This window comes from Varanus komodoensis, unplaced genomic scaffold, assembly GCF_004798865.1.
Source record: "Varanus komodoensis strain SLA01 unplaced genomic scaffold, ASM479886v1 scaffold16, whole genome shotgun sequence".
Lineage (NCBI taxonomy): Eukaryota > Metazoa > Chordata > Lepidosauria > Squamata > Varanidae > Varanus > Varanus komodoensis.
In genome coordinates this window covers 9,129,457-9,142,359 of record NW_025335468.1, presented here as the reverse complement: position 1 = coordinate 9,142,359, position 12,903 = coordinate 9,129,457, and the positions used below count along the sequence as shown (strand labels likewise).

Genomic DNA, 12,903 nt, shown 5'->3' with positions numbered 1-12,903 from the left:
AGCCTGCTTTGGGCCTCTAGAAGCTGCTCTGGAAGGCCAGATCAGTGCAAAAGAAGACATACCTGATCCTTAACTGAGTAGTGGATGAGGTGGCTGATCTGGGATGCATCACCAAGACCTGAGTGGGAGAATAGGAGTTCTTTCAACAAGTCTTAGTGGTCCAACACCAGGGCAGACTTGAGGGCGGTGGGGTGCTGGTGGTAATTTATTTATTATATTTATATCCTGCCTTTTTTCCTTCAAGGATCTCCAAGGCAGTTGCATAATCCTCCTTTTCCTTATGGGTTGACACAGTGTATAAGAACCGGGTTTCCCCATAAAGTTAATTTGCATGTGGAAATGAATGAAACTGTAATTGACACACAGCTATGTGGCAGACATCTCTTACCACTGTAACTTTGGGAAGCACATGATCTGAAAGTGGAGAACTTTGATTCAATCTCTTTATCACGAGCAAATTGCCATTTGAGATTAAACTGATGGCAACTTTTCCCTCTGCAAAGGGAGAGGGCCAATTAAGATGGTTGGCCCCAAAGGCTAATGGATCCTGCTAGTTTCCACAGAGCTCTAGGGAATTTTCTGGCTGATATGGCGGGTGCTTCTGCTGCAAGACTGGTCCACCTGTGGAATGCAAAAATGACCTGGGTGGCTGACGCATTTGCTCCCCAGTGCCCTCTCTATAGCAGAACCGTTTGGCTCTGTGGTATACTCTGGAGATGGCTCAAGTGCTGATGGAGAAAAACCCCTGGTGGATGCAGTCACACTGCGATATGTGCCTATAATCAGCTATACTTCAGTGGCAGTGAGGACAGCAAAGCCACCACATCTCATTACTTCTGTTCAATCTTGCCTCTGCTGCTTGGTGTATTTTAGGGTTATCCACAGCCTGTTACATGCTGGTCCAAAGGTCACTGTAGCCCTGACCAAGGTCCGCTGTAACATATTTGCTATGCACTTCCAGGATATACCCACTCTTGTACCCACCAGGGTTTGACTCCCGTGTTATAGCGGTTGAATCAGGTGAGGTACAAAGAGAATGGCCCAGTACAATTTTCTTGGGTGACTTCCAATTGGTACAGCTTGAGGACAGTTGATAGGGACTTGGACAGGTTTGTGCAACTTTTATATGGCGTCCTTGTGCCTACTGGTTTATAGAAACCAGCAGAGAGGGAGCAGCCTCTGTAGTTCCATGCCATCTGAAAGAGAAGGTAGTGAAGCAACCCCTGAAGAAATCCTGGAATATTTTAATTTTAGGTTGGTGGCAAATGTTCATTTCCTGGCAAGTTTCTTGAGTCAGTGGTGGTCAACCAGCACAAGGCACTCTTGGACGAGCATCCAAGACTTAGGCTGGGTTTCGGCACAGTAGCAGTTTGGTCACCCTGTTTTATGATCAACGCCAGAAGAGAGGCAGAGAATGACCCTGTTGAAACTCCTGAAATGCTTGATGACTTTCTATATCATTGACCATGGCATCATTCTGGGACAACTGTCTTAAGCTGGGAGCATGGGGTACTGCATTATGGCTGGTCCCAGTTAGCCATTCAGCTCATTGGGTGACTTTGGGCCAGTCACTGACTTTCAGCCTAACCTACCTCACAGGGATGTTGTTGTGAGGATAAAATGGAGAGCAGGAAGAAGACTATGTGACTCACCTTGGGTCTTTGCAGGAAAAAGGAGGCGTGAGTCTGTGGCAATTAAAGGCATACACTTTTTGCAGAATTTAGTCCACTTCATCAGGAAAATTGATTATGTCATAATAATTCTGTTGGTCCTTAAATTTCCACAAGCTTCTTTGTTATTTTTTTGCTGCAACAACCTGACACTGCCATCCATATTATAGCACACCTATAAAAATTAATTTCAGGTGCATGGATCTTCACAAGTGCCTTGCGTGTTGGAATAACAAAACATATAGGACAAGCAGTCCAAGATCACAGGCTGGCAAGTACTTCATCCACAGTCAAAGTCATTGCAATAGGAATAACTTCATTGAAAAAAATTCAGCAGAAAGAACTTCTGGATAATATTAAGGTACACAATGTGCATATTTTTCTCACTGGTAAAAGTATGAAAAAGGAATGTAGTGCATTTGCCTGAGAACAATTGCAGCCTTTAGTCCTACTGATAATGTGATAAGATAGTGCTGTGGAAACTACCTAAATCACAAATCAGTTCTTGGGTTTCATTGGATGAAAATCTCTGTGGCATAAGATTGACCTGTATGAACAGTAATGCTGAGAATGCCTATCTGAGTAAAAATTTTGAATTCACATGTTACACAGTTTTAGTTTTAAAGGGATTTCATTTTTTAATTTTCTTTAAAGCAGATGGATTGATGATTGTCATTATTTACTTATAAACCCCAATAATTTTCAGAGTTTGCAGTGTGGAAATACAGTGGCCAAGGACAGAGGTGCCAGGCTTCTTGTATACTAGATATGCTAGGATAGTTTTCCTCAGAAGGCAGTCTTTAGGGTTGCTGGCTGTATGTTTATACAGCATATTGGGTGTTCAGAAGGGCTCTTTGTATCAGATACTCCAGAAGTTCTTAATACTCCTGTGAAAAGAAACTAAACCTGGCATTTCACACCACTGGGGGAAGCGAGGGAAGAGGGGACTTTCTTTGTCCTCCTCATCAGTTCTTTAAACAAGTTGCGACCCTCTAGTTTTTATGTGCTTATGAGTTGAAGAAATTGATTCCAACATTCAGCATGAATGGCCAATAAAAGCTCATCTTGTTTTAATCGCACAGGAGCTGATTGAATGCCTGAGATTCAAAGGAGGAACACCATGAGACAAATCATGTTAATAAAAACAAATTTAGATGCCAGGGAGTTCCTAATAATAATTGCTCCAGCACTGACGAAGGTGTAATAGAGAATTTATACTGGGAAGTATACAAGGAGGAGAAGAAAGAAGACGATGTACTTCATGCTAACTAGCAGTTTAGAATTCCATGTCAGAATATTACGGGGCAGAGGTGTCTTCTGAACCCTATGCTACGTGTGTGAGGGTTGGTGGGGTCAATGTATCTGTTTGGCCAATAGAGACTTTATTTTGCCAGTATTCCAACACATTTTAGCAATGCCATGATTTTACTTTATCTATTCTTATTAAGCCCATTTCTGACCTAACAGACTCTGCAACGATTCAAGGTTAGTGTGACACAAGCAAAGCATAGTATAACACAATCCGAGTGCTTGTCACAAGGCTGCTGATTTGCTGTACCTAATTTCAGCGTTGTAGATCTCAGTACCACCTAAGGAGCATTTTCTTTCCTGCTTTTTTCATGCATAACCTCCAGGTGCCACTGTAGTACAGTGGAATAGTGCAAATCCCTTTTTTCTGTCAGGTTCATTTTGCATTTTCCCTACTCTAAATAAAACCTTCCCAAAAAGAAATGATTAGACACAGAAGGAAAACTGGAGAGTCACAACTTGTCTAAAGAACTGATAAATGGATATGAGTAGAGAATGAGTACGGAATAGCCAGCATATGAGATGGAAAAGCCCTGAATGGCCTGGTTCAAGTGTAATGGGAAAATATGGTTTTCCACTATATAAATGAGCTTCAGCAAGGGCTAGGCTGGCTCACCCTTCCTTGCTTTTCTGAATGCCAGAGAGTGACAGATGTGTTTGCTTCCTATTTTAAACAAAGATCAACTTCCAGTGCTCAAATTCAGGGAATTGTGTTCAATTAGTTTCAAAATGAAAGTGAATCCTTGAAATATTGGCTCTCACTTGTGTAGTGGAAAACTCTCATTTCTCATTATGTCTCAACCAGACCAACATTTGTAAGTGAAAAAATAACTTCTCCTTTTTCCTAGAATGACAGTCTTATAAGCTACAAATGTGACTATAACGCTGAAGGTCCTCTGTATTCTCTTGACAACCATCACTCCCATTTCATTTTGGTGGATGAAAAAGATCCAAATGAACCAGATGGGACAACAAGGTTACGTCTTACCTTGGAGAAACATATTTCGGAACAGCATACTGGCTACGGAGGTATAAAGAAGGCAAGAAAAGCCTTAATTAATTGTCAGTCATTGCTTGGGTTTCCAGCATTAACAGAGACACTGGTTTGTCTAAATAAAGGTGATGAGTTGATCCAGACTTAGCTATATGCAGTGCTTTTTTTTTTGTCATAGAACGCACCAGAATAGAGTTCCGGCACCTTTTTTCGACAGAGTTTCCAAGTTTTAAAAGTAACTTTTGAAAATTTGATGTTTGGTCCACATGGATTTGAATCACCCTGTTGAGCGTAGCAGGTTGGCAGCAAAATCATTAAAATGGTGCATGCGGGCTACTTGTGTGTCGAATCCGATGCATGCGTACTTCGTCTGCACTGGTTGTGATGGCGCTGCTCGGCTTGTGATTGATTGTGTGGTTGCGCGCTGAGTGCTTTCTGCGGGCGGCAACCGTTATGTTTCGCTACACAACTGACGTGTGTGGGTGTGTGTACAGTGATTGACTACATGCAAAAGGTAAATAATTTCATGCGTTCTGGCACCTTTTTTCTTACAAAAAAGCACTGGCTATATGTACTATAGACTCACTGTAATCAATAGGATTTAATTTAGTCATGACCAACCTAAGTTCCATTGAATTTAATGAGCCTACTATAAGTATAACTATGTCAAGATCCAACCTGATGGAGTTTTGTTTATATCACACTCTCAGTAACCTACTGCTGGTTGGTTCTATGTGCAAATATTTGTAGATATTCCCAAAGTTCTTGGTCTTCTAAAGCAATCCCACAGGTGTCAAAAGAGTTCTTCTGAAGTAAGGCATTAAAAAGCTATGACTGAAAAGTTTCAGATGGTTTCACCAGCAGTGAATGGAATGAACAGAAACTTCCATTCAGGTTCTGACAGGTCCCTTCTTTGCAGGTCCTTGGGAGGATCCATGCAATTTTCTGAAACAAAACCTTTGGTTGCAATCCTGCACGGGTTAGGCTGAACAAATTCCACTAGTCATTAGAGTTTAAGCAGCCTAATTCTGTGGGCATCACTTTTTTAAAGTTAGGATGTAAATGCCAATTACATACCATGAGCCTGAAAGACAACTGGCCTCATCCCATTTAATGGCAACTCACCCTGCTGATGAACCAGTGGTGGTGAGAGGAGCAGGCATCCTCTTGGACTAAAAGAGACAGAGGTACAGCTGAGATAATAAAGTATTTTTATAAGATGGCAAAAATGTGTCCATTCCACAGATGTTAGTAAATTAAATATTTACTCTCTCTTCCAGGAACAGGAAGCATTGAAATCCCTGTACTCTGCTTACTTGTGAATGGAAGGCCTCATGTGCTGGAGGTAAGGAGTTAGTGATCCTGTTTAAATGGCATTAGGTGATTTACTTATTATTAGATTTCTATCCTACTTTTTTCTTACAATGAGCTCAAAGCAGCTGATATCATTCTCCTCCTGCTGCTCTCAATCTTATTATCACAACAACAACCCTGTGAGATAGTTTGAGCCAAGAGTCTGTGACAGGCCCAAAGTCTCCCAGTTGACTTTATGGCTAAGCGGAGAATAGAACCCAGATCCCCTGGGTCGCAGTTCTACTCTTAACTACATTGCTGTACTGCCAGTAGCTGAACCTGTCCAGGCAGTTCACAAAACTGCCCAAAGGAAACTATTTGAGCCAATCTTCTAATATTTGGCATTGAGCTGCTGAGCAGGAAATACAGGCCCATGCTAATAACTGCTCCAAACTGATGCATTCTAAAATGTCAGATATGTTTAGTACAATCATGCCTTTCTTAGGAGCAAATAAAATGTGGTAAAATAGTGAACAGGTTGTCAGGTTCTCTAGAACTCTTCTTCATTGTGGGAGAGGGAGAGGCAAAGAAGGGCATGAAGATGATGCCCAGTATTAAGATGTAACAGTCTTAAGATGGAGACGAGAGGTTTTAGCAGGTTAGGCCATGCTGGGTTTTGAATGACTTTTTTTTCATCTGTAGGATTGCACCATTATTAGAATATTTATTTATTTGATTTATATCTCAGCTTCCCTCCCTCCTTCCTTCCTTCCTTCCAAATTCAGAGCAGCTTACATCATTCTCCTCTTCCTGCTCTCAATCATGTTTTTTATTTATGGAATTTATGTATTGGTGTAATATGTATTTAATATTTATGTAACTATTTATGCAATTTAGTATTTATATAATCAACATATTAAATTTATACCTCATCTTTCTTCCTCTTAAAAGTAAGTGAATGCTACTTAAAAGGTCCTCTTCCTCTCCAGTCTGTCCTCAGAACAACCCCGTGAGGAGGGTTAGGCTGAGAGTCAGTGACTGGCTCAAAGTCACCCAGTGACCTACATGGCCAGGTGGGGACTAGAACCCAGATCTGTTGAGTCCCAGTCCAGCACCTTAGCCAGTACACCACACTGGATCCCTGCTAGGAAGAAAACCGAGGCACCCACATATGGCATGCTGAGGCTTGTGCCTCATGCCAGGCATGTGGCTCCCTTTTTAATTTTAACCTAGTTTTATTTTTGGCCTGGCCATGACAGCAAAAACAGTTCTAGGCAGCTGGATTGAGCAGCATCACCACCACCATTTCCCTGTTCCTAACCATGCAATGTCTTCCACGTTTGTGCTGATGGAATGCATGTGGGAAAATTACAATGTCACTGGCAAGTCCAGGCATGTGGGTCTGGCACACTTAGCAGTGCTGACCCTGGAGCACTGGGCCTGAGTAGCTGGATTCATTAGTGCTCATGCCTTTTTAATTTTCCCATCATTCAGTGCTAGACACACACCGGCTGACCCTGCAGCACCAACTGAATCAGGAAAAGTTGCTCAGTAGCTGAAGACAACAGCACCTTCATAAATAAAACGCTGCATCAGACTGGTGCACGTGCATCTGGTTGCTGAGCAACTTTGCTGGAAAAAGGACATTGTTTTGGATTGAAGAGGATTGGGATTTCACCATGAAACCAGCCATTAAAATAACTTTCACATCTTATATTTTCTTGGAGACATTAATGACAGTTTTATCTAAGAATTACAGCCCTATCGGTCATTATGTGATATGCAAAGGTGTCCCTTTAGACAGAGTACAAGTCCGGGTAACTAAATAAATTCAGTTATCCAAACTGAACATTATGGCTGACAATTAAGCTTTATGCTGCATCTCTACACATAAATACCTGGACTGAGTCCAACTGAACTCAGTGAGGTTTGCTTTTGAGTAGATCTTTATAGGACTGTGCTGTTACAGTGGTGTTCGTTTCATTTGAGCGTGCCTGGTCTCATCTGTTTGCTCTTGTTTTTCAACAGCGAATTTGCAGGGGATTGGAAAATTCCGCCCCCTGGCTCATCTTGGCTGGATCTGGTGGTGTGGCTGACATCTTAGCTGCAGTAATGAATGAGCCCCACTTAATTGTACCACAGCTGATAGGAAAACTGTTAAAAGAGAAATTACCCACAGAAGATTTCTCATGGAAGGACATTCTTCAGTGGACTGAAGTAGTGAGTTTCTTTTTTGGTAAACAGAAAATACATTCCCAGACTCTTGGCAATATTTGACAAACACCTGCCTCCTCTGTTGTTTAGGCTCCAGCTTTCAGGGTCTCTAAAATACTACCCTCTTCCCAATTAACAATTATATATAGACTTTGCTGAGGTAGCTTATGACAGGATTGTTATACACAAGATGTCACTGTCAACAAAAGCACAATATAAGACAAAACGTTACAACATTAAGTAAATTTAGTTATTCTACAAAGCACACCATGTTAAAAAAAAACCTTGAAGTTAAAAAAAAGTAGTGTTCCCTTAAAAACCTATACATTAGAGGCTGTAAATATATCTCTGGGGAAGAAATAGAGCCTCCACCAAAAAGAAAAAAAAAATCTCTCTCTCTTACATGAAACAGTATGCAGTGGTACCTTGGCTTGCTAAATTAATCCGTTCCAGGATTCTGCAGGAAAGACAGAAGCAGCAAAGCAGAGCTGCGGGGAAGATGACCGAGATTCTGCCTGTCTTTCCTGCAGCAGCGCGCCTCTGATCAGGCATGCCTTCCCAGCACGAATGAAACTGCAATCGCAGCCATCTCCCCACTTCGGGAGATGGCTTTGATCCTGGTTGCCACCCAAAGTGGTGTTTGTGACCCAGGTCAAAATTTTTCAGAAATTTTTGTTCGTGGTCTGATTTGTTCGTGAACCAAGGCGTTCATGAGCTGAGGCACCACTGTACTAAATCTTGATGGTGAGTCTGTAAGCAGGGCTGCTGCGCCAATATCCCAAGACCTGGGCAGGTTCGTAGGGATACAGGTCACATAACTTAGTCCCAGGCCATTTAAAGGCCATTGCCAGCACTTCAAACTGGGCTAGAAAAGAAATAGGCAGCTCATAGAAGTAGCACAGTGTAGGTGTTATATGGTCTAACCTCTGTACCACTTTTAGTTTCTATACCATATTTATTTAAAGGCAGTCCTGCTTCAAACACATGACAGCAGTCAAGCGCATGCATAGTGGATCTAGCCTGAGTTACAAATGCCCTGATTACTTTCAGAGGCACCCACTTAGTCATCCTTATTATACCCCAAAATATGTTGCTTTGACCTTATATAAGGAATAACTTAATTAAAGAATGAACAGTTCATATATTTTAATTCTGTTTCTGATGAATGGCCAGTTGGAAATATTAACTGCTTTAACTTTTTAGATCCAAAGCATTGTTGCCCAGCAGCAGCTTCTAACAGTGCATAACTTTGAACAAGAAGGTTCCGAAGAACTGGATACAGTCATTTTGAAAGCTCTGGTTAAAGGTAGCATATATTTAATCAATGCAGTCTATTTCTCCAGTACGTACTGGCTGAGAACCTTCCCAGTCTGGGGCACTCTGCATCCCTGGGACTAGTGAGGAGGTTTCTGGATTTTTGGGGAAGGGGACCGCTATGATTTACGCACGTTTGTAAGCCCGCCACCACCCCCACCAAGCCTTCAGGCTATTTTCACTGTCCCAGCTGAGCCCAGCACTGCAGGGCTTGGCAATCCAGCAGCCTCCTGGGCATAGAAGCATGCCTGCCACTGGATGATGTTTCAGCACCAGTGGGCTGCTCTGGCAGGGGTGTCCCCAGAGAGGGTGACACCAAAGGGGAGTGTCCTTTGGTCTGCCCCTTCAGAGTGTCACAGGGATGAAAGTGCTTCTCCATTTCTCCTTCACCTGTGCCTCCTTCACCTCTCACCTTATGAGAACATACACCTGAGCCTGGGAGGAAAATGATGGGGTTGAGATGGTGTGCACTCCAACCGCTGTAGTGAGGAGTACAGGGAGATTCGGGCTGGGAGCAGAACTGGCCAGGTAAGAGGAATGTGGCCCAGACAGCTAACAGCTCAGCTGTATTCTGGTTGTCTTTCCACATTAAAGCAGTTGAATCTGTGGAGATTTCCCAAGCACAGCCTGGTCCTGTTTGGTACAGCTTGAGGATGTTGCCACAGTGCTTGGCCAGGTTCATGCAACCACATCTGTACTGGATCCTTGCCCCCTTGGCTTTGAAAACCAATAAGGAAAGAAAAACTGCCTCCTGAAAAAGGCAGTGGTAGGACCACTTCAAAGAAACTGTCCCTTGTCCTGGAAGACCTTAATATTTTTGAGGTGATAGCTAATATCCTTTTTATGGTCAAGGTTCTTGAGAGGGTAGTTGACAATCAACTCCAGGCACTCTTGGGTGAGACTGATTATCTGGATCCATTTCACTTGAAGTTCAGGCCTGGTTTTGGCATGAAAACAGCCTTGGTCAACCTGTATGACGACCTGACCTATTCAGGAGAGATCCTGTTGATGCTTCTGCACCTCTTGGTGGCTTTTAATAACTTTAAAGCAGCGGTCCCCAACCTTTTTGGCACCAGGGACCAGTTTCGTGGAAGAACATTTTTCCACAGACCAGGAGGTGGGGGGGGGGGTCGTTTTGGGATGATTCAGGTGCATTACACTTATTGTGCACTTTATTTCTATTATTATTACATTGTAATAAATCATGAAATAATTATAAAACTCACCACTTTAGCTCTACCTCAGATCATCAGGCACTACATTTTCAAAAGGAGTGAGCTACCTAGATCCCTAGCATGCGCAGTTTACAGTAAGATTTGTGCTGTGGTGGGAAAAAGCAGGAAAAATGGATAGGTTTGCCCCACCCCCTGTCTTCATTCTGCCTGCTCCCATTGGTCTAATGCACAGTCATTCCACCTTTTTTATTGGAGTGCCTGCCCCATGCCCAAGCCACAGTCCACACATGGTATTGGATATTGTTGGTTGAGGGGCACCTCACATCATCATCTTACTAGAGAAACAAGACATCTGTCAGAAGAGCTTTAGCCTGTTCGAAAAAGGTTGGATTTGGTTGGTCAGGGCACTCTTGACGTCCCACCTCCTCTTGTGCCTTGGTGCCACAGCAGCCTGCAAGTGAAAGGAGGGGGGAATTGTGGAGGACAGCTCACAGAAGAAGCTTTGCTTGCTTGCCCTCTCCTCACCTCCTGCTGTGTGACCCAGTTCCTAACAGGCCACGGACCAGTCCTGGTCAATGGCCCGGGGATTGCGGGGGCCCTGCTTTAAAGGATCAGTCCAGGTCATTTGCCTGTAAAGTTCTCTTAAGAAATTCCACTTTGTATAACAGAAGGATTCATACAAAATTAGAATAGATACAATTCCAGTCTCTCTCTCACTGGAATTAATGAGATTTCAAAGAGTTTCACTCTGGCTTTGGAACACACAAGGTATTTTTCAAAAGTCATATTTCAAACGTGGTGGCTATCTGAAATAAAGAATAGTAAAGATTCTTTTAATGGAAACCTTTAAAAAATGATACCAGCTAAAAGAGTAAGGTCCACTTTAAATGTGTAGTTTCATGTTTGAGAGCTTGGGGCTGCAATTCTATGCAAGATTTCTTGGGATTAAGGCTGAACCTGGAACAGAGGGTTCATGCACAGGACTAGTGAACTTATTCTCATTTTATGTTTGTACTAGCCTGTAAGAGTCATAGTCAGGAAGCACAAGAATATCTGGATGAACTGAAGCTCGCTGTGGCCTGGAACAGAGTGGACATAGCAAAGAGTGAAATATTTAATGGAGATGTTGAATGGAAGGTAGGTTCTTTTACCTGCATCAATCGCTCAAACTAACTATACTAAATCAGAGACTGGTATTTATTAGAGAAATCAAGGGACACTGAGGAGAGGCAAGAAGCTTCTGCTGGGCCATCTGCTGGCATACAACATTTTGGAGTTAAGAACATGGCTAATCTCCTTCACCAGTCCTAAAGAAGTAGTCTGTGAAGCAGGAATGCTTGTGTATTTCCTTGTCAGACTTTGTTCCCCAAATCCTAATATGGCTGGTCTCTGTCTCTCCCATGTCCCTTTGCCCAATATTGCAGTCTGATTCTAGCATGATGAATTTCAAGACGCACTTTTAGTAATTTGTGAATAATGGCATCCTGAATGTTAACCAATACCATCTATTGTTTTCTGAAAACCCACCATCTGTTTCACAAAGCGATGGCAGTGTGGACATTTCATCAGAGTGCTTTTTTCATGATCTAAAATACTGTATCAGCTCCCTTAATGTCAATTTCTACTGGAATTGACATATGTTTAAAGTATCTTGTGACGCAGACAAACACATGTGCATAAGGATATAATATTAACTCCAATATATTCATATCTAGTGCTGGATGACTTTGGGGAGCCATTCCATGCTCCCCAAGACACCCCCCTGGCATGAATGCTAGAGCTAGTCTACAAGAAACACAGACATGTGAAAAATCCCCCACCCATACATGCACACACCGTAATGGTATCTCCTAGCATTACCTTCTCTGAGGTGGCCCCCTAAAGATTACGCAGCTCTCATAATTCCCAGACAGCATGGCCACTGACATGCAAAGCCAGTTGGGGAAGGATGCTTCTCCTGGAACTGGACAGAACTCACCTTTCTTCCAAGGTTGAACTCAAGACAACATGCATCATATTCCCAGGTGAACTCCATGCAAGAGCTGATCAAATGTACTGAGCTTCAGCAAGGTTGCTATAAAAGCATAAGCATTTGGACCATGCCCTAGGACCCCTTGAGTTGGACTTATAATGAATTTCCTTCACTTCAGCAGTTAATGCTTTTGGTGAGGATCAGAGTGGGGTGGGGGAAGGTTGTGATGGATGCTGCTTACCCAGCTAGTTCTATCAGATGATCCAACCAGAGGGATGTAGACTGATGTATGTGGGGAATGTTACATCTACAGCAGGAGCAGGCAGACTTTAGATGTTTTGAATCTGCTTTTGCTGCAACCCCATGACCTACCAACCAGCGCCAGGTGTGGAAGACAACAGGCTGCCTCCAAGCACATTCCAAGCACCCAGTCCTTTCACACAAGAGTTCATTCTTGCCCAGGCTTTCTTCATGTCAGCAGCCTCATTTAAGTGAGGAAAGACATGTTGCTGTTGCTAAGCATCTTCAAGTCATATGTTCTTCTTGATCTAATGCAAATCACCCAGAGGTCACCAGTAGTCCTAATTTACTTTCTGCCTTTGTCTAGTCTAGACCAGCTTCTGATCAAACAGCTAGAGACAGAAGGTCTATATCCTACGCCTATTGACTGGGTGTATTTTATTCATATTTAATGGCTCTCTGTGTGTGCAATATAACTCAGTTCTCTTAGTCTGACAAGTGGACAACCAGCTGAAATATGGGGACATTCTCTGCATATTCCTTTACTAATAAAAGTTGTTGTATCATACATCTTAGAAGCTATTTAAAAGAGCTTGTACATTTGCTCTGACAGATTGCAATGTGGGAGATGCAGAATTGTGAAGGTTTAGCGGAAAAGCAAACAGGAAACAGTGGAAAAATAGAGTGCGGAATGTTTCTCCCTAAGTTTTTCAAAAATCCTTG

The 12,903-nt window shown here is 42.6% G+C and overlaps 1 protein-coding gene across 1 annotated transcript in view; it reads left to right on the top strand.

The window, feature by feature from the left end:
• Nucleotides 1-12,903, top strand: part of TRPM5 (transient receptor potential cation channel subfamily M member 5) — a 57,960-nt gene that overhangs the window by 9,610 nt on the left and 35,447 nt on the right. Inside the window, exons 5-10 of the mRNA XM_044426089.1 lie at nt 1,865-2,031; nt 3,827-4,007; nt 5,253-5,317; nt 7,294-7,485; nt 8,683-8,785; nt 10,987-11,105. Coding sequence (XP_044282024.1) covers nt 1,865-2,031; nt 3,827-4,007; nt 5,253-5,317; nt 7,294-7,485; nt 8,683-8,785; nt 10,987-11,105 — 827 coding nt within the window. The remainder of the gene's footprint in view (nt 1-1,864; nt 2,032-3,826; nt 4,008-5,252; nt 5,318-7,293; nt 7,486-8,682; nt 8,786-10,986; nt 11,106-12,903) is intronic.